The following is a 21,183-nucleotide window of genomic DNA, read 5'->3' on the forward strand; positions in this document are numbered from 1 at the left end:
AGCAATTATTCCTGTAATGACAATCGAAACTCTCTGTTGGATACCCCTTAAATATAACTATTCAACACATCCATTTGAAATTGCAATGGAAATATGAAGCGGTCACTCTTTTGAAAGTAATTCCCCTAGTATTGCCTTCGAAGAGGTCTAGCTTTTCAAGGGTGTATAGCGATTGATTATATTTGCAATCTTATCATAAACTCAAACAACACATAGACCTATGGACAGGCCAACTCCGGTACACTGGAAACGTTTCCAAAGCATACTTTTAGGCCATGGTGGGAATCATTTCTGGTGCACATTTCGTTCTGGAAATGACGGCCTATGGGTAATTTATGTTTCTGGTAAACTTTTCGTCGCGCGAGTGTCCCGTGTCCCCGGAACGGCGTTGCTCATCGATCAGTTTTCCAAGATGTTTTGAAATGAAACTTAATAAAAATATATTTCCTGCTATATTCGGTACGTCGGTAATAAATAATATGTGAGTTAAACATCGGCAGCGCTGTGTGAATGTGTCACGAATTACCCCCATTTCTGGAAGCCCGACATTGACGTCACGGCAAGGCTGCAATCCGTTCAAAGTCTCGTAGGTCAAGGTTTATGGCAATATAACCATCCGAGAAAACAAAGCAGTGTACCGCTCAGTAAGCTCACGTCTCTCGCCCCCTCTCACTCACTCTCGCCCCCTCGTTCACAAAGAAGTAACGCTATTGAAACGCTGTCGTTGTTTAGTTTGCTTTAGTTACTAAACGGTCGTTAATTTCTTTACGTTCTCACATACTGTGAAAGGAGGACTGGGTACTGTGCAACAGTAAATGGTGATGAAAAAAAAGACCCATTGAACATAGGTAATACCATGGAGTTTGCATTTGGTTAACAATTTTGTCACGCACCCATGAGCTTTCCCTCTTTTATTATTGCGTCTGTCTGCTGTCTGTCTGCTTCCTGCTGCCCGCGCCACTTGTCTTCTCTTTTGTGTATTTGCTGCAGCCTGTAGCACACGAAAACACTTAAGCCAACCACTCCATGTAAATTCGGACCATGGAAGTGCACACTCGGCAGATATTTCTGCACTATTTCCAGTCTAATTCATTCAAAAAAAGTTCTCCTTCAGCCACTTGCCGCGCACGCCAGCCACATTTAATGTGTGTTTCGGCTTGGCTCCCTGGCCATGGCTTTTGCGGTGGGTCTGGCTTTTTATACCCGGTGCTCGAAGAGTAAATAGGTTATACTGTATTTGTGGGGAATAACGGATGTTTGTAACGCACAGAAGGAAACGTTTCCGACCCCATAAAGTATATATATTCTTGATCAACATCAACAGTCGAGTCGGTTGAGACGTGTCTGTCCATAAAAACTAGAGCCATCAAATTTTGCATCCAGACTGCTGTATGTTCACACTGAAACCAGTGCATTTAAAAAATTAGCCCCGCCCCCTTCCGACCCCGGAAAAGGGCGAAAACCCCACAAATCTACAGTTTTGAAGATAAAAGAAAACTAAAAACGACATTCCGTAGAGAATGGCCATATCTATCAGATCACCTAATTGGGATCCGATTGGATCATTATTATAGCCAAAATGAAGAAATTAATTTGCAGTGGCTAAACCCACCCTGTCCCGCAGCTTTTGTTGTTCTTTTCACATTCTCTCATTCAAACTCTGCTTCTGCTTCACTCGGCCTCTGCCTCTGCCGTCCCTCTGCCGACTTTTAACTCACCCCGTCCCGCAGCTTATTTTTTTTTTTTTTGCGTTCGGGCGCTGCCTCTGCCTCTGTCGCGAGTCTGCAGTGTGTGGGATTGAGGAGGAGGGGGGGGGGGGGGCGAGCTAAACTAGCATGTTGGTGTGAGTAGTGTTGTAGATGTATATGACAGATGAAGAAAAAATTTAAAATTTTACAAAACACCGCTAAGGTTGAGATGTAGTACTGAGTGCCGGGTATAAAAGTTGTGACGCGTAAGAAGCGTCTCACATGTCCCTTCTCGTTTTGGTTAAATATTTGACTGCGACATTACTTTTCTGATTCCTGAATATCAAGATAGAATAAAACTGGTGTAGAAGATTTTTACGGAGTACCATACATTTTTTGCGCGCTTTCAAAGTCGTCTGATTTTGAGATGCTTTGACTTGTGAAAAAGTGCGGTAAACATTAAGCAACTTGCAGCTTTAAGTGTAACTCAAATATAGGTCGAGATATTTCAATTCATTGCTAAAACATGTTTTTTGATAGTTATGTGTAGTTTTTTAATTGTCCAATGTTTTGTTCGTGTATATTTTTGGCTTGGTATTAATAATTGCACGTGTGTTCTGTGGAATATTACTTTTGCACAGCACATCCCTGCACAGAGGTTTAAGTAACATGTTATTAAAAAATTATTATAGAATCATGTGGTGTAATTTATTTTTGCCCGTTTTTGCCCCTTTTCGGAAAATTTTAAATTTTGCAGATGCCTTTGTTCGCTCATGCAGCGCTGCTAGAGGTCTGGACCAACTCCAATCATGAAGCAACAAGTACTAAGCGAAATGCAATTGTACGTTGGAACGATTCCTATCATATTAATTTTAACCAAGCAATCATTCGCTGAGTCAATCAAATATATTTTTTTTTAAGTTATAAAANGGGGGGGGGAGCTAAAGGAGCGTGTTGGTGTGAGTAGTGTTGTAGATGTATATGACAGATGAAGAAAAAATGCTAAATTTGACAAAACACCGCTAAGGTGCAGAAGTAGTACTGAGTGCCGGGTTTACAAGTTGTGAAGCGTCTCACACGTCCCCTCTCGTTTCGTTTGTTTTGTGTGCCGTATTTCCTAACTGCTCTTATCCGGTAAATATATGTATTATGATGCATAATATATTATGATGCTCGCTTTCTCCTTCCAAAAACGTCTGTACTTTTCGACTGCTCTCAATCATTAGCTCTCTTAAGTTCCCTATCTGTTAAATTCTGTTTGTGTTATTTGGAAACTTAATCCAAATTTATGGGGTATCAATCTCTTCGGCATGCTTTAACTTCATCTGCCTCGCAAATGCACCTCTCTCCATCCATCGCTGCAGTGACGCTGTTTCTTCTCCCGATTAGTCAGAAACCTGATATTGAATATTTTACGCTGACATTTGCTGCTCTCCCTGAACCGCAGCCCCTGTCTCCGTATCTCTCGCCCACTCTCTTTTAAACAAATCACACAATTTTTAGCCAATGATTTTTTTTGTTTAATGACGAATGAATAATACATTAGATGACCCACCCGCCACTCGCCACCGTGGGGGCATTCGCAGTATTAGTGGGGAAGTTCATTTTTGTTTATTGCTAACTTTAGGCACAAAAACAAAATCAACACACATTTCAGGGCACTCAATAAGCGCATTTTCAGGTGTGGAGTCATGCCAGGGAGGATTTCTGAATACAGTCACGGCGGCATCAGGAAATCTCAAGTATTGAAATTCCCCAAAGTGATATCACTGTGTCCCTGTGGGTTCTCTGCCTGTCCTGTCATTTCCATCCTTTGTGCGCCGTTTGTCCCCAATGTAATTATAACTTCACTCATCAAAAATTTATAAATGCCACGCCCACACGCACACACACACTGCCAAACCCTGGTTCCCAAACACTCTCATTAACCCAATTTTTATTGTTTGCATTGCATTGGCGCCAAGCCCCTGGCAAAGGCTTTGACGTCAGAAGCCAATGGAGACGTTCAATTACAGTGAAACTTTGCTTTAAAAGATAATGTACACCGAAAGTGAATAAATTTCTAGGGGAAATGTTTCACTTTTTCCACCTGTTCTCGTAAGTAAAGGAGAAACGTTTCACTTTGAGTGGCACACAAAAATAAGAAAAATAATTATATTTAATTCTTGTCTTTTTTCTCCGATCAAAATCTTTGTTTGGGGCCAACTTTCATTTTATCCAATTTGTGTTTCGTTTATAAGTGTTATAAAAATTATTAAACTCCCATAACCAGGGACTGCAATTAATGATTATTTGTAATTATTCAAATAAAAAAATCATTCAATCATATGCCAATATTCATCTTAAAGGATAATCTATGCATATCCACCATGATTTGAGTGTGTTGAAGTTATATCGAAATACTCACAGTATAATGATTAGTTTTGAGTTATACTTTACTACTCAATCAATAATAATTATGTTTGAGCACAAAAATAAAACTCAAGATATAATGATTAGTCGTTTTTTTTGCTCAAAAATAAAACTCAACTTTCAATTTTGACTTATTCTTACGTAACAAATGGAAAAGTTAAATTTATTCTTCATCCGTGAGCTCAGACCAACAATAATAAATATAAGTTTTCCACAAAATAAATCAACGTCTAATCATTATTTCTTGAGTTTTATTTTGTTGCTCAAAAATAATTCTTTTTGATTGAGTAAGTATAGTATAATTCAAACCAGATCATTATCTTGTGAGTTTTTCGATATAACTTGACAGTTAATCATTGTCGTTTAATTTTTTGCATAACACTTATATTGATTACCATTCCTGCCCAAAACTGTTCAACACACGAGTAATCGAATATCACACGAATATCATAATGCATAATGGAAAACCTTTGAATAATATATTCTTAAATGCAAAAAACAAGAAACTCGAGTGGAGAGAGACCCCGGATGGATAGGGGTTACCAAAAAAAACTACCAGAAGCATCAAGAAAGACCCAAAAGCAGGTGGCGGTGTTTTCGACTGGGTAGGGAAGATGCGATAAGAGTATCGTTGATTTCCTCAATCGGAATGTAGTGGACCGGAGGCGTAACAGGGGCAATGAATAAAAGAATGAAATCTTTATCTGAGAAAGCAAGAGTGGTTCGATCAAGAGAGCAAGTGCAAGCGTAGGACAGTGGCACAAGCGGCACAGAGCAACTAATGGAGTGGGCGTAGAGAGAGCGAGGAGGGACGTGTGAGACGCTTCTTAAGCGTCACAACTTTAATACCCGGTACTCAGTAGTACTAGTGGTTTTTTCCAAATTTTACAGTTTCCTTATTTTCTTTTATATTTTTCCTTATTCTACATCTACATATATCACTTCTCACGCCAACACGCACTTTTAGCTCGCCCCGCTCCCCTAGAGCCACACACTGCAGAGTCACGGCAGAGGCAGAGGCCGCACACTGTGCGAAGCAGAGTGTGAATGAGAGAATGTGCAAAAAACAAATATAGGCTTCTGGACGGGGTGGGTTAGCCACTGCAAATGAATTTCTTCATTCTGGCTACAATTCGATCCCGATTTTTCGGTGATCTGATAGATGAATCTATCTTTCTATTGTCCAGCTGTTAAAAATAACTTTCCGTTCCCTTATTTCCTGTTCCTGAAATTTCCCAACTACGGTATACCCCTATTTCACCTACCCACAACAGGGTATCGTTGGCGGCAACAACAAACGAAAGCCTGAGCCAAAAAGAAAGCAGCAACGCTGAAACTCGAAATTCGAATCTCGAAATACATGAAATACCAGCACGTACACACATACACACGCACAAATATGAACGGCTGTGATTGGAGATTGGCACGGATATTGGACATTGAAGTTGAATTGTGGAGTTTATATTGTTGTTTTTTTTTGTTGGATCTTCCAATATTTGCGGCAGGTAAATCTCGCAATAATTGACGCTGGTGGAGAGCGCGGAGGAGGGTCAGAGCGGGACCGTTCGCCCTCTGTTGTTTTTCTCTCTACCGTTTCTTCCGGCTGCTGCTCATTATACCCGGTACTCGAAGAGTAAATGGTTAAAATATTGTATTTGTGCGAATAACGGTTGTATGTAACGCACAGACGGAAACGTTTCCGACCCCATAAAGTATATATATTCTTGATCAGAATCAATAGCCGAGTCGATTGAGCCATGTCTGTCTGTCCGTCTGTCCGTCCGTCGGTCTGTCCGTTTTGTTTGTCGGCTAGTTCTCAGAGAGTATAAGAGCAAGAGAAACATCACAGCATCCAGACTGCTATATGCTCACACTGAAACCAGTGTATTTAAAAAATTAGCCCCGCCCCCTTCCGACCACGCAAAAAGGGCGAAAACCTCCCAAATCTACAATTTTGAAGATAAAAGAAAACGCAATTTCGTAGGGAATGCCCATAACTATTAGATTACCAAATTGGGATCCGATTAGATCATTATTATGGCCTCAAGTGCTAATTTTTTTTTTACACTTTTTTTTGTTTTGGCGGGTTTGTGACGAAGATCAAAAAGCGCTTCAAAAGGAAACATGTGGCACGGCAAGGCATACCACGGCACGTGCACAATAACAACAATAAAAATCGTAAAAAAAATCGAAAAAAGTGAAAAAAACTTTGAAAATTATGATGATAAAACTATGCAAATAAATAAAAGTCGGAAAAATATGACAGAAACACTTTAAAAGATACAAGATATACTATTCGAAAACCCCGAAACGTTTGAATCCCAGAAAAAGACACGGGACAAGAGAATAAAATGTTTGAAGGCTGTTTGTCCCGCTCCAACCTTCCTTTCACAAGATAATGACAATTGACAGATCGCAGCACCCACCCACGCACGCAGTGGAGACAGGGGACTGCGATGCCCAACTCGAGCCGCGCGCACTTTCAAGTAGATTTATGATGAACATTAACATGATGACGACGTTCTGCGTGCTCCATGTGTTCCACAAAATGATTTTAATGATTGTGATTTAAATAGAGGACAGAAAAGAAGAACAAAACAATAAACAATTGAATAAAGCGCAGTCACGCTCACACATACTCGTACGTACATACATATGATAAGGTGGCGCAAAGTTACAAATTTTTCAGGCCAAATTTCTAGGCTTGGAAAGTCTGCACAAGGGGCAGTGCGAAAAGGTCACGGATCCGACCACACTCCGATTCCCCGCTCAAGCGGTGTCCCGGTCAACGTGACGTCGGGGACCGGGGAGGGGCGGTATATCCCCCATCGTGAAGCCAAGGTGAAATCCGTGTCCAGCGAGGGAGCCCACTAGTACGGACTACGTAGCCACGCAGCGGATATAGCGCAGATATGGATACGGGACACCCGTTCGGTACACCGGTACTACAGACAACGCCAGCAGCAGTTCAGGGTTCTGAAGATAAACCCAAAGAGACAACCAAAAGGGTTCGGGACCCCGCAAGCCCGGCGAGATCGCAGAGATCGACGCCGCCAAATAAGGCATCGCAGAACCTAGCGGAGCTGGGTAGACTTCTGGAGGAGATTAAGTCTCGGATGCTGGACAAGAGCACGCGCCATATAAAGGAGGCGACCAGAAGCCTGTTCGTGCGCACAAAGATGCTGCATTCGGCCATACAGGATGCAAACCAGGCAGCCGCAGCGGGTAGCAGCGACATTCAGGAGATCGCGGAGGGCGTAGTCCTCTGCTCGAAATGCGCACAGAGCACTCAGAGCGCGGACAAGGAGCAGCAGACAACGACCGAGCCGTGGCGAAGGCTAAGCCAGCCCGTTGTGTCGGATGGCCCTGTTGGGGAGCAGGCTCCAACGCGTATGCGCCCAGCAGGTCACAAAAGCGCACCCAAGAAGCAACAGAGGAAGGCCCAGATAAAGCCACACGAGGAGAAGGCGACGCACAATGCCCCAGCCAACAAGAGAGCCTAGAAAACCATGATAGCGGGTGGAGGGTAGTGGCCAAGTAGACCAGGAAAGCGCACCGCGCACGCCCTGACGCGGTCGTAGTGCCTGAGGACGGCAAGACGTACAGGTGCTGGCCATGGTGACCAGGAGGGAGGACAACCAGCTGTCGGACCTGGGAAGCTGCGTCTCCAGGGTACGCAGCACCTTCAACGGCAATCTTTTGCTGGAGGTGGCAAAAGGCAGCTCAGAGAGCGCGGATTCCATGAAAGAGAGCATCGCCCGCGTACTTGGCGACGCAGCGGCAGTGCGTGCGCTGACAGAGGACTCGAAGTTGGTCGTCTTGGAGATCCGCGATCTCGACTCCCTAGCGACAGAGCGTGAGATCTGTACCGCCATCACGAGCCAGTTCGGCATAGAGGAGGGACGAGTCAGGGTGCGAAGCCTGCGACGCGGCTACGCGGAGTCCCAACGGCGGTGGTCAGCTTGCCTTTTTCCCTGGACAAAGCAGTAATGCAGCGGAGACAGGTGCGCATCGGCTGGACCGTCTGCAGGATCCGCGAAAGAGGAGGACTTCCGAGGTGCTACAGATGCCTGGAACCTGGGCACATTGCGAGCAGCTGCAGGAGTGCAATAGATAGGAGTGGCTGCTGCATCAAATGCGGCCTGGCACCAGGCCGGCAGCAAAAGCTTCCCGGCCGCGGGCTCAGTCAACGCAGCAAGACATGCGGTTGATCCAGCTCAACATGAACCACTGCACTGCCGCGCTGGACCTCCTGCAACAGACGGTGCGTGAGCGGGGATCGTAGATGGCAATCCTCAGCGAGCCCTATAGGGTTCCCAGCTGCAGCAACTGGGCCACAGATGGCTCGGGCAGAGCTGCGTTGTGGACATGTGGAGTGGAGATGCCCCAGATCTGCGACATAAAGTCGGCCGATGGGTTCGTCCGAGGCAAAGTAGGCGGTAAGTGGGTCTATAGCTGCTACCTGGCGCCCAGCCTCCCGCTGGAGACCTTCAGCCGAATCATCGACGAGCTGATCGGAGACCTGCGAGGACGAAGCGGCGTCGTGGTCGGGGGCGACTTCACTCCTGAGCTAAGGGAGTGGGGATCCTCCCTAAGCAACGCTAAAGGACGCACGGTGCTGGAGGCCTTCGCCACCTTGGACATGGTGCTGCTCAACGAAGGATCCCAACAAACGTTCAGCAGGGGAGGCATGGGGTCAGTCATTGACATCACATGCGCCAGCAGCGCGTGGGCCAGAAACTCCAGTTGGAGAATCAGCGACGCCTACACCGCTAGCGACCACGAGGCCATCGAGTGCGTGTTTGGCGGACCGGATCGGGGAAGAGCAGCCCCTACGCAGCAAAGGAAGGCGTATCGGCAGGTCACGCTAAGGACACAGGCCTTCGCAAGCGCCCTCCGGACCCACACGGCATCAGAATCTGAAAGCTGTAGAAACAGCAAGTGCGCAGGTCGGTGGCACTACGATACGCTCGCAGAGGGCAATTAAGTACCTCGGGGTGCTCATCGACACTCGACTCTCCTTCAAGGAGCACTTGGAGTACGTGCAGAGGAAGGCCAGCGGAACCGCAGGAGCGCTCTCGCGAATGCTTCTCAACACCAGAGGCCCGAAGCAGGCAACGCGGAATCTCCCGACGAGTGTTGTGACTTCGCAGATCCTGTACGCCGCACCCGCGTGGGCGAAAGCCGCTCAGGCCGACCCACATGCGAGGCGTCCCCTAAGGATCGCGTGCTCGTTCCGGACTGTGTAGGACGAAGCAGCGCTGGTCATCGCTGGGCAAGTCCCACTCAGGGAGCTGATAAGAGAAAGAGAAGAGATCCATACCGCCGGCGGAAGCGAGTCGACAAGAACCGAGCTGAAGGCTACAGCAAGGAGGAAGAGCATCAGTAGATGGCAGACCCAGTGGGACGGTTCAACTAAGGGGCGCTGGACATATTCCCTCATCTCGAAGCGGCAAGACTGGATCGTGAGGAAGCACGGCCAGGTAGATTTTTATCTCACCCAGGCGCTTTGTGGACACGGCTGCTTTCGCAGCTACCTCAAGCGCTTCGGCCATGACACGGAGGACTGGTGCCCAGCGTGCGGCACCGGCATAGTGGAGGAGTCCTCTTCGAATGCCAAAGGTTTGATCACGAGCGTCTCCGCCTGGAGGCAGTAGTAGGCGCCAGGATCTCTACCGAGACCTTGGTGCCGATCATGCTGGCCGAGCCAAGGGCATGGGAAGCGGCCGCAGAGTTCGCCTCTAGCGTTATTCGAACTCTAAGAGTGTTGGAGAGGAGGCGTAAGCAGGAGACGGAGTAGGAACCTTCGAGCGTGCGAAGCAAAGCTTTGCGGCAGTACCGCGCGCGTTGGGCGCCCACTCCCACTCCCAAATACGGCCCGCATTAAATTATAGCCACTAGTGTAAGAATGTAGTATTAAAGCAAGAAAATAGAATAGAAGGAATAAACGAATGAATACAAAAAGACGAGAAGGAACGTTTTAGACGCTTCTTACGCGTCACAACTTTTATACCCGGCACTCAGTACTACATCTGCACCTTAGCGGTTATTTGTCAAATTTACCATTTTTTCTTCATCTGTCATATACATCAACAACACTTCTCACGCCAACACGCTCCTTTAGCTCGCCGCCCTTCCCTAGACCCATACACTGCAGACTTGCGGCAGAGGCAGAGGCAGCGCCCGCAAAAAAAAAAACAAATATAAGCGGGGTGGGTTAAAAGTCGGCAGAGGCAAAGCCAGAGGGACGGCAGAGGCAGGGGCCGAGTAAAGCAGAATCAGAGTGTGAATGAGAGAATGTAAAAAGAACAACAAAAGCTGCGGAACAGGGTGGGTTTAGCCACTGCAAATTAATTTCTTCATTTTGGCTATAATAATGATCCAATCGAATCCCAATTAGGTGATCTGATAGATATGGCCATTCTCTACGGAATGTCGTTTTTAGTTTTCTTTTATCTTCAAAACTGTAGGTTTGGCAGGTTTTCGCCCTTTTGCGGAGGCGGAAGGGGGCGGGGTAATTTTTGAAATACAATGCTCTTATAGTCTCTGAGAACTAGCCGACAAACAAGACGGACGGACAGACGGACAGACGGACAGACGGACAAACAAACATGGCTCTATCGACTCGTCTATTGATGCTGATCAAGAATATATATACTTCATGGGGTCGGAACGTTTCCTTCTGTGCGTTACATACAACCGTTATTCACACAAATACAATATACCCTATTTACTCTTCGAGTACCGGGTATAAAAATACATACATATGTATGTACACAAAGATAGTTAGATAGGGCAAGACGGCAGCACTGCGTTGCGTTTCGCCGTGGTGCGACGGTGCGGCAATGCTTGCAAGGTGTTGGCAAGGTGGCAACGCGCATGCGCAAAGCAAGGTAAATCGGGAGAGAACTTTAGATCAAGATGCCACGCCAAGCGGTGTTGAGGGTGGTGGCAGGTTATGGATGGGTGATTAGAAGGAAAGACAAAGTTACAAAAGCAGCAGAGAGCAGCTGATGTGCTGGAAGCGCATGGGAGTAATAGAGACAGTCAACGAACAGGATAGGGTGTTGACGGAGAAGGGTAGAGCAAGGGCAGGGCTAAAATTTGTTGTTGTTGGGGAAGCTGCAAATGGCGGAATGACTGATGATGATGATAAACGCAAGCGAACACGTGTAATTAATTACATTAATGCACGAAAATATGTACATATAATACATATGTATGTATGTACATATTTATGAAGAAAATACAACAACTTGTACTACATATGTTCGTGTGTGTTGGAGAAATTGCCAACAAAACCGTTCGGTCTTGTAAAAATTTGTTTTTGTACAAAAAATATGTATGTATATGTATATAAAAAACACACACGAGAGGCCAGACAAGAGAGAAAAGAAGTCATAAAAGACGGAAAGAAAGTTTTTTTTTCGAAGATAATAATGGAGATGCGATGCACTGGGGCAGACTACACGCACACACGTCCACTAAGTTATGCATATTTGAATCTGGAATAGAACAGTTCGATCAACTTACCTTTCCTTCTCGCTTCCCCTTTTGATAATTTTCACTAATGTGAATGAATTCTCGAGCGGGATGGAGAAGGGTGGTTGCCTGTTCTTCTTTTGTTGTTATCGCTGTCACCGTCGCTCCGTTAACAGCCCGCAAGCAGCAGCAGACACAAATCTAGGAATCGGAAATTCTGCCTGCAAGTGCCATGGGAATCGGCAGACGAATTAACTCCAAACTACAGATGCCTCTTCCATTAAGTTGGTTTTTTGCTCTTGTTTCACACACAACATTTAGACAGAGATACCGAAACGAAGGCACAAACTTTGCAAACGTCACTCTGTTTCTCCTCCTCACACTTGCGCGCAAACACACGTACACAGGCAGACACGCACACACCTCTTTCACACTCTCCCACCTCCTTCTTTTATTTATCTGTTTCTGGCCGTGTGTTTCGAGATCACTTTTCAGTAAAATAGCACTCGAAAAAAAAAAACATGCAGTTTTCATTCAATGGAGTATGTTACTCTGTTTAGCTATCCACGACTACGACAGTCCAACTAGACTCTGTCTATTTTTCCAGGTCCAGCCCAAAATCTGTTTGGGTACCATATCTGTTTATCTGTGCACGACAATAAGTGTGACCACGCATTTATCGATAGTATATACCGCACAACCATAAAAAATATACCGAACTATACCTTCTCATTTTAAAAATGTACCGTAAATATAGCGTACGTCTTAAATTATTGTCCTCGGTTTTAATGTTCTATTTAAAATTACTAGATTGACTATTAAATCAATTCTACATAACATTGCCCAATTTTCATTACTTTTTTTGGATTGTTTGCAAAATAAAACCAAGTACTCAGATCATAAAAAAAGGGGCCGCTGGAAACATCAGGGATGATATTCGCATTCGAAATGTTGTGAAACACAAACTACTTTCTAGCCGGGCAGTACTTAGCTTTTTAGGGTCAATAAAACAAATCATTATATGTAAAGCCTAGTACTCATATCGAGGGGCCACTAAAAAAAATTCAGGAAGGCTATTCGTATGGAGCCGATAAGAAATTTTGCGTTACTTCCTAGCGGCTGTACGCCAGACAGGACTCAGATCGACAAAAAAAAACAGGCCGATTAAATCAAGAAGTCAGCCGATAGTATTTCGTGGTATTGATAGTATTTGAGTGCTATTCATGGTATTTGTGAGATATTCGTTGGAGTGTTGCTAGCAGCTCGAAAAACAAAGATCTGTTTTAATTTCCGAGAGGGTACCTTGCAAACAGAGAGTATAGTTATCAAGCAAATGGAGGCAACAATGCCACTGAAGTTGATAGATAAATGACCACCGTGCTTCTAAACGAGCTTAAGGCCATCAAACGGCAAAAAAGGAAACAATTATTATAGATTAATGAGATTATATTGAATTTATTTGCATTTTTAATTTGTTTAACTTATTTGAACGCTAGTATCTTCATGTTGCCAAGACACAGACCGGGCTGGGCTGTTAACAAAATGGGTTAAGTTGTTTTCCTTTTGGGACCACGTACTGCTTCACAGGGTCATGCCGTGGAGGGGCGAAGGAGGCGATTTTGACTCAAAACTATCCAATTTTGAAAAGGAAGGGTGCTTGGATGCGCCGTTTAACAACCTTGCAAAGGGCGCAAATATTCCTTGGCACAGCTGCAGATGTTATTCAAAGACATATGCAAAATCTCTGTCATATTTTCAAACTGCGGAATATGCAAAGGGTATTGTTTTATGGGTTTCCATAAATACACACATATTTATATGATTTATAATACTGTATAGACAAACGATTCTCCTGGTTTCTTTCCTGCAGATATGGGTTTAATCAAATTTTGTTACGAACCTGTTTTGGTGTTGGGGCAAGGCCGGCTAGCCAGTCATCCCAGGGCTGACTTCTTCCCAGGCCCCCAGGTCGCACAACAAACCAACTCTTCGGACATCTCGAACAAATACGATAGCAAAACGACAAATCAAAATCAATGCAACGGACTTTACTCTACATCTAACGGACAATCATCTCTTCGACACAGACGTGGACCAGTTTGAGGTGCCGATGGTCTACCTCGGGCGTACTCTACTTGAGATCCGACTCAAAACAACTACGAATCTCCTCTCCCAAGTGCGGCGGCCTTTCTCCTTCTCGCCTTTGTGGTCCCCTTTCCCCGCCCATACTAAACACACTAGCACTTCATTTCAAACGTTATAATATTTAACTCAAAAACTAAATATATACTTAACTATAAATCCCTACACTATTTTGTTGTTGTTGATATTTTATGTTACCGCTCTACCCTTGGGTAGAGGGGGATTATTTGGCCGCCCGCCTTTACAAGGTGGAAATCGCCACTTCGAGATAGGTAACTTGTTTCAGTTTTGCTCCTATACTTACCTGGCGTAGAGGTTATGTTCCCCACGTGCTTGCAGTGTGACCGCGTAGTTACGACTAATCCCTACACTAAATCTTGGTGGCGCGTCCGCCTACTCCCGCCTCTTCAACTTATATTTTTTGGTGAAATAAATAAGTGTTAATAAATATAAAGAAATAAACGTGAATATAAGTGCAACGACTACATATAAATCCTCCTCCTTCGATCATGCAAGAGCCGCCAATCCCACTAAAAGCTATCTCCTGCATGGATCCATTTTGCATTCATTGTTTTATTAACCTTTTATTCAATTTTCACACATTTTCAAATAGGTAAAAAAAACACAACACAGCTGCCTGATAAGTGTGACCGTTCGGAATGAGTTTTCACATCTGGTCACACTCTGCTGCTAGGAAAAATATATTGCACATTTTGCTAGCAAGCGTGCCAATAAGGTATTTTATTAAGGGTCAGGCGGTACATCTTATCGATAAGTCCGCGGTTACATTGTCCTTTACTTATCGCCAAATTGCCGATCACTACAATAAACTAAAAAAATTTGATTCGCGAAAAAATAAAAAACTTAATAAAGTTTAAAATGCCCGATGCTGAACAATTGCCTGATGGCTGGGAGAAGCGCACAAGTCGCTCCACAGGTGAGCAAATCTAAACAAAAAAAACTGACGTTAAACAGTTTTGGTACACAATTTTCTGATGACCGGTAAAATCATTATTTTTTTTGCAACAAATTTGCAACATGTGAAACGCACGCAGGTCTTAGCTATTATCTGAACGTGCACACCAAGGAGTCGCAGTGGGATCAGCCCACCGAGATAGCCAAAAAGTCGGGCTCGAACGCTGCCGATGGACCGGCCGAGGTGCAGTGCCTCCACTTGCTGGTGAAGCACAAGGGCAGCCGACGGCCGAGCTCGTGGCGCGAGCAGCATATCACACGGACCAAAGAGGAGGCCCAGCTGCTACTCGAGGTCTATCGCAACAAGATCGTACAGCAGGAGACGACATTCGAGGAGCTGGCCCGGTCCTATTCCGATTGCAGTTCGGCCAAGCGCGGCGGCGATCTCGGCAAGTTTGGACGCGGTAAGTCGCGACAGAAAAGTTTGTGTATTTATTTTTGCATGGCATGACATGACCCTGAAGCTCACAAATCGTAACTGCGTCATTTCCGGTTATCTAGGTCAAATGCAGCCACCCTTCGAGAAAGCCGCCTTCGCCTTGAATGTAGGTCAACTCTCGGGCATTGTGGATACCGACTCGGGCCTACACATCATACAGCGCAAGTCCTAGGCACCCAGCATAAGCATGAAAATTAAAACAATTATTAATTAAGTTGAAACAATACAAAGGCGCTACAGCTGAAGGAAAATTAATGCTTGAAGGTTACTTCCATGCACGAAAAGAAGGAGAAAGAACAGCTAAACGGCGGTCCATGAGGATAAAATGTAAAAGGATTTAAGTCGCTTCCCAGATCCCAGTTAAAATTTTAAACCTACGAAAATGCTGCGCGCACCATTAGAAGGGATAAATTCAAACATATAAACAAACATATACAAAAATACCAACATTCATTTCAAAATAGAACTGTAGTTTCGAATTGATTTTCATTAGCCAATGTTCAGTTTGCCGGCCAGTAGTTTGGCCCCCAAAGTCTTCTGGCTTCTCAGCAGCTGGCTGACCTCCGGCTCGGCCTGGATGGCCGTGCGGCAAGTTTGCAGCTGTTGGGGTCGCTCTTCGACAAGCTTCAGCAAAACGAAGCAGCCACGATTCACCGACAGCCAGGCCTTGAGCTGCGAGCAAAAAGGGGGGCACAAAAATTAGTTAAGAGGCACGTGGAAAACGGAAAGAGAGACATTAACTTACCCCATCGCTGGTCAAATGTTTCAGTATCTGTTCGCCAAATGATTGCCCCTCCTCGACCTGTTGCTTTCCATCGTTCTTGAGGATCTTCTTAAGCACAATGTGCATGCCGGCCTCCTCGATGCCCTTGACCAGCGGCTTGGCCGGCTCTTCCTTTGTAGGTTTAGGTTCTTTCTTGGCCCGTTTAGGCTTAACAGTGCCATTTTCGGCTTCCTCTTTGTCAGGTTTATCCTCCTCCTGCTCTGATTGATCGTCATCGTCGTCACTGCTTTCCTCGATTTTGGTCAGTTTCTTGCGCTGCTTTGTGGCCTCAGAAATGATATCCTCCAAATCCTGATGGCCCTTCTTCTGCTGTGACGGCTGTGCACCATCGGCGTCCGCTGTTATGCGCCAATCCGGCTGAACCACAAGTTGAGCGAGAGCTTCCACAGCCTTTTGATAGGAGACACCTTGGACTGCAAGAGACGGTATGTAATTAATGGGCAGGAGAGAGAGCTAGAGAGGAGACCATCCTGTGTAACTTACTGTGATTCAGAATATCTGCTGTGACCAAGCCAATGTGACTGTTGGACAGCCAGAAGGCAGCGTCCTCCACAATGGCCTCGGCAATGGGCGCCTCAATCTGTTCGAATATTTCCTTGCGACGCGTCTCCTTTTCTTTTTTTCCAAACGCCAGTCCCTCCTCGATGACGCGTATGAATGTGGGGTGAAAACAGGTGGTATCGCCCGGTGCCACCAGCCATTGGACAACCCTGCGGCCATATTGATTGCCCACCAATTGCTTCAAATCGCCATGCAGATGATCGTAAATGGCCTTTTTGGTGGCCTTTGTGTCATCGAGGGCGTTCAGCAGCGAGATGAGAAAAACGTGGCCATGCTCGTGGGTGGCTATCTTCAGCAGATGCTCCTTAATGTTCTTGATGATTGCCTGAAAAATACGAGAGAATAGACGGCATTGAAATAACGAAACCCGTAAGCGCCTTGGAGCTCACTTACGCGACGATTTTTGGGAGTGGATTTGTAGAAGCAAATGACGGCCGCCTCGCTGCCCTCCTTGGTGCTGAGCATGTGCGGCACAAGGGCGGCAAATGCGGTGACCGTCTCCTCCAGCTTCTCCTCCTCATCCTCGCAGGCACGCAGATACTCGAGCATTACGCAGTGAACCAGGGAGCTGTCCACCAGATTTTTATTGGCCACATGATCCAGATTGGCCTTGACAGAGCCCAGAATGGAGGCCTTCATGTTGGTGGCCTCCTTGTAGGTGTCGCTCAGTGTTTTCACACTCGAATCCTTGGCCTTCCGATACAGATCCCCGTAGAACTCCTGCCGCATATGCGTGCGCTGCTGACGCGTGCCGCCCTGGTACATAACATCCAGCAGACCGCTGGCAATGCTGTGCCCGGCCAGGCGGACAATGTGCCCGAAGAGGCTGTCCACCAGCTTACTTTTGGTGGCTGAGGCGCCGTATTTAAGCATACGCTGGACACAAAACTGAGCGTACTTCGACTGGCACATCTCGACGGCGAAGGGCAGCAGCTTGTCGGATATTTCGACACGAAGAGCCGGTGTGGCATGCTTCAGCATGCACTGGAGCACCCTGGCTGTGTCGTGGGCTTTGACTATCTTCGAAATGGTGTCCCCCACATTGAGAATCTTGAACATTTGCTCCACCAGCTGGTCCTTGTTTTCGGTTTTGCGGCTATTCAGTGACAAGTGACAAGTTCAGTGACAGTTAATTTGGGAAGAATTGAAATCTATGTGCCGTCTCGTGCGTGTGTTGCCTTACCATCGGAGCTTCTCGTACATCTGCTTGGCCTCCTTGGTGATCTCGTAGGTGTCGCGGGTGCTCTTGCGCTTCAGCTTGAGCTCCTTTTTCTCCAGCTTGAACTTGTTCCAGTCCTGCTTCTCGGGCTCCCCACTGCACACTGGTTTGCCAGCAAATTTGTTAACACCACCATCTGACTTTTTGCCAAATTTCGGTGCGGATTTGAACTTATCATTTGATTTCTTGTTGCCAGGCTTTAAGTTCGGCTTTGGACGGGGCGGCCGGGTCTTGTCAGCTTCTTTGGAACTGACCATGTTTGCTTTTATATGACGCTTAGGTAAACTTTGAAGTCAAACAAAAAAATAATGTCTCCTACACGTGCTGGCGGTGCAGTGTGACCAGGTCTTGTCTTTTGTGCACAGCTAACATTTCTTGAGAGGCAAATAATACCAGAAAATAAAGGGGTAACAACGTAGCATTTTTATAATATAATTCGCATATTTTGAATAGCGATTTAATTAAAAAAAAAAAATAATAATATAATTCGTCGGTGTCCGTTCGGCAAACAACTCTTTTTAGAGTTCAAAATTTTCAGTAAAATATTTTGGTTTTCTAATATTCCCCCAACATAATCTAAAGTACCTGGTCAGTGCGACCACTAACCATATAGTATAGGTTAGTGGTGCAACCATCCAATTTCGCGATTAAATACCAAAAAAAATTAATATAATTTAAATTCTGAATTATCAATAAAAATTAAACTATATAGGGTATACAACAAAATTTTTCTATCGTTTAATTATTGTTGCTCGTCAGTACACTTCACTAAAAGAGCGTGAGACCAGCATTAAGTACCCTCTGGGTAGCGCATGTAGTGGGAGCGAAAAGTACATATGTATCATTTGAATATGTATTCTCAAGTACCACTGGCAGCATATACATAGAAACAATAAATTCACACTATATAAACCATAATTTCCTGTATAACTGCCACCAAACTTCAATCTTGCCAAAAAAACAAGAAAAAACCGTTCGAATATATTTAGAAATAGCTATAAAAAGGCAGCATTAATCTCACAAACATCTCATCAAGTGTAATAGGGACGCAGAGAGGGAGCGAGCCGGGGCGATAGTTATCGACAGATACATACGATATGCAAACATCGCCGTGTTCGTGCCAGCAGCCAGTGCTGTAGTTGTATTTGTAATTTTACTCTACTGTACATTCGCCAATACCACGGCAAATAGCTCTCTTCTTCACATTTACTGTTGTTTTTTCTTTTTCGCGGCAAAAAATAGGAACGAATTTCGGAAATATTTGTTCTGGCGGCCTCAAACTTGCGCACTGAGGACCCGGAATTAGATAAAAAACAATTGAAAACGACCTACAACCATCCAAACGAATAATGGGTAAGCTAGGCAAAAAGAAGGTGGCCGAAGAAATGAGCCGCAAAAAATCGGAGGCCGTGGCCAAACAGAAGAACGGCAATGGCGACGTCAACTCTGACGATGGTATCGACTCCAAGGACGGCAGCTCCGATAAGAATGATGCCGCATCCTCGCTCAGCGGCAGCTCCTCCCAAAAGCAACGCTCCAATCAGCAAAAACGCAAGTCCTCGGTCATGGTCGCCAGCGTCGAAGCCGCGGGCGGCGCCCCTGATGCTGCCACCAAAGCCAAATCGAAATCCAAGTCCAAGTCTATAGATGGAGACTCCGATGATAGCGACGATCTGCCGCTGAATGGCAGAAAGAGTTCCAATTCGAACGAGTCTACTGGCGGTGGTCCGCCGGCCAAAAAACCGCGCAAACAGGCCAAACCCAAATCGACAAAGTCAGGCACGGCCCCATCGACATCCACAGCTGCGGCAGCGAAAGGCAAAGCCAGCAATAGCAAAAAGAAGGCAGCCGCACAAAATATTGCCGCCAATTCAGACAATGACTACGAGGACGCTGTCGATGATGAGTCGCTGGCCAAGTCCGATGATGATTCGGACTTCAAGCAGCACGATCTTGAAAAGGAGTACGAGGTCAGCGGAACATAGCAGATGTCCTGCCTTAGACTTGGTTTTAATCTCTGAAAATGATTTCCAGGTGGAGGCCATCATTGGCCACAAGAAGGTGCGTGGCGCCTCGTTTTTTCTGGTACGCTGGAAGGGCTACAGTTCCGACTCGGACACATGGGAGCCGGAAAGTGAATTAAATTGCGATGCTCTGATCGCTGAATTCCGCAAAAAGGTGCGCCCCGTCTCTTTCTAAGTTATTTTCCTCTTACCCTGCTCGTTTTCTCTTTCCCTCTCTCTCTCTCTCTCGCTCTCACGTTCTGTTTGGTAGGCAACGTCAACTCAAGGCGGACCGTTAAAGGGCAAGGGCAAAGGCAATGACAATGGCAATGTCAAGGTAAAGACCAAAAAAGAAGCATCATTAAAATTCGAAAGAGCTGCTGCTGCTGGCAAATCTGCTGGGGGCAAGAAGGCAGCACACGGCAAGCAATCGTCCAGTAAGAAGTCCACCGATGATCCCAAAAAGGAATGGGTGGTTGAGCGTATCATTGATTTCGTTGACGATGACGAGGCTGGCGGCCTGTATCGTATACGCTGGAAGGGTTTCGGCGCCAAAGACGACACATGGGAGCCCGAAATGAATCTCTCCTGCGAGGGTCTGATTCGGAAATTCAAGCGGGGCCTCGTCTCGCAGCACAACGTTGATGTCAAGGAGCTGCGAGAATCGCCCAAGAAGACCAAGCGACTGGTTAACGAGTGCTATCCACGCACCAATATAGCGAATCGCATCGAGCGCTCGTCCAAGCGGGCAGCTGCCAAGAATCGGTGAGAATAGAACAAACAAAATCGGTCGCTGATTGCTCGATTCTAATGCACCACTTAATACCTTAACTCGCACACAGTGTCTTTTATGGGGAGGAGTGAGATACGGCCTAGAGGGGGAAGACAACGGCGAAAAGCAAACGCCTGCAGTTCCCCATCTACATACACCCCATACCGATGGCGTAGATACCGGGTTAAATTTGCATAGAACTACAAACATTTTTCCTTTGATGTGCGCGAGTACGCCCGCGTGATGTCCTGGCACGAAGATCCAAGCCAAAGCATACACCCCGAACATAATTCCCCAACCACCCCCAAATCGATGCACAGATCCCACAGCAAAAAAACTTAGCAATTTAAATGATGGATTACAACGCAAGAGAGAAAGTTGAATTTCCAGCAATTAAATGTAAAAAGCCAGCCTCTGGAGGGGACAGGCCCGGGCGGGACCGGAGGCATTCGAAGACACAGATAACACTGGCATTAGTCTGTAAGCTTCTGCATCGTACTATCCTCGTAGTACTACCCGTTTGCATATGCATGCATATATGCAGTTACACCAGCGGAAGGTGTAGTTGAAGGTGCAAACGATTCGCTCTTCTTTTATGTATAATTAATAAATAATATACTGTACACAATGTAATACAAAAACACCCCAAAACACCCAGAATAGTTATTGACTCTTCCACGTATTCGCACTATTACTGGACTTCTTG

General features: G+C 45.7%; 4 protein-coding genes across 7 annotated transcripts in view; 2 read left to right on the plus strand and 2 right to left on the minus strand.

Moving 5' to 3' along the window:
* LOC117591431 (ecotropic viral integration site 5 ortholog) overlaps positions 1-12,216 on the minus strand; it is a 30,694-nt gene extending 18,478 nt beyond the window's left edge. For all 4 annotated transcript variants that reach the window (XM_034284693.1, XM_034284692.1, XM_034284695.1 and 1 more), the window contains exon 1: positions 11,634-12,216. The gene's annotated coding sequence lies outside the window, so the exon portion shown is untranslated. The remainder of the gene's footprint in view (positions 1-11,633) is intronic.
* A 2,297-nt stretch (positions 12,217-14,513) lies between these two features.
* LOC117591444 (putative peptidyl-prolyl cis-trans isomerase dodo) lies at positions 14,514-15,567 on the plus strand. The gene is made up of 3 exons (XM_034284709.1): positions 14,514-14,661; positions 14,780-15,103; positions 15,201-15,567. The coding sequence occupies exons 1-3, from the start codon at positions 14,604-14,606 to the stop codon at positions 15,308-15,310; spliced, it is 492 nt and encodes a 163-aa protein (XP_034140600.1). The 5' UTR covers positions 14,514-14,603; the 3' UTR covers positions 15,311-15,567.
* Positions 15,568-15,569: 2 nt separating this feature from the next.
* LOC117591443 (protein penguin) lies at positions 15,570-18,043 on the minus strand. Its single transcript, XM_034284708.1, has 5 exons — positions 17,667-18,043; positions 16,877-17,579; positions 16,406-16,808; positions 15,884-16,335; positions 15,570-15,810 (listed from the first exon to the last, which is right to left on the minus strand). The coding sequence occupies exons 1-5, from the start codon at positions 17,957-17,959 to the stop codon at positions 15,628-15,630; spliced, it is 2,034 nt and encodes a 677-aa protein (XP_034140599.1). The 5' UTR covers positions 17,960-18,043; the 3' UTR covers positions 15,570-15,627.
* Positions 18,044-18,851: 808 nt separating this feature from the next.
* LOC117591439 (chromodomain-helicase-DNA-binding protein 1) lies at positions 18,852-21,100 on the plus strand. Its single transcript, XM_034284706.1, has 4 exons — positions 18,852-19,672; positions 19,737-19,880; positions 19,977-20,470; positions 20,548-21,100. Exons 1-4 carry the CDS (start codon positions 19,052-19,054, stop codon positions 20,567-20,569), a joined length of 1,281 nt encoding a protein of 426 aa, XP_034140597.1. The 5' UTR covers positions 18,852-19,051; the 3' UTR covers positions 20,570-21,100.
* The last annotated feature ends 83 nt before the right edge of the window (positions 21,101-21,183 follow it).

This window comes from Drosophila guanche, unplaced genomic scaffold (assembly GCF_900245975.1).
Source record: "Drosophila guanche unplaced genomic scaffold, DGUA_6, whole genome shotgun sequence".
Taxonomy (NCBI): domain Eukaryota; kingdom Metazoa; phylum Arthropoda; class Insecta; order Diptera; family Drosophilidae; genus Drosophila; species Drosophila guanche.

Coding starts and splice junctions, on each gene's coding strand:
- LOC117591444 (XM_034284709.1), top strand. CDS start 14,604: ATGCCCGATGCTGAACAATTGCCTGATGGCTGGGAGAAGCGCACAAGT. Junction 14,662..14,779: donor GCGCACAAGTCGCTCCACAG/GTGAGCAAATCT, acceptor AAACGCACGCAG/GTCTTAGCTATTATCTGAAC. Junction 15,104..15,200: donor TCTCGGCAAGTTTGGACGCG/GTAAGTCGCGAC, acceptor CCGGTTATCTAG/GTCAAATGCAGCCACCCTTC.
- LOC117591443 (XM_034284708.1), bottom strand. CDS start 17,959: ATGGTCAGTTCCAAAGAAGCTGACAAGACCCGGCCGCCCCGTCCAAAG. Junction 17,580..17,666: donor ATGTACGAGAAGCTCCGATG/GTAAGGCAACAC, acceptor GTCACTGAATAG/CCGCAAAACCGAAAACAAGG. Junction 16,336..16,405: donor AGCAGATATTCTGAATCACA/GTAAGTTACACA, acceptor CGTCTCTTGCAG/TCCAAGGTGTCTCCTATCAA.
- LOC117591439 (XM_034284706.1), top strand. CDS start 19,052: ATGGGTAAGCTAGGCAAAAAGAAGGTGGCCGAAGAAATGAGCCGCAAA. Junction 19,881..19,976: donor TCGCTGAATTCCGCAAAAAG/GTGCGCCCCGTC, acceptor TCTGTTTGGTAG/GCAACGTCAACTCAAGGCGG. Junction 20,471..20,547: donor CGGGCAGCTGCCAAGAATCG/GTGAGAATAGAA, acceptor ACTCGCACACAG/TGTCTTTTATGGGGAGGAGT.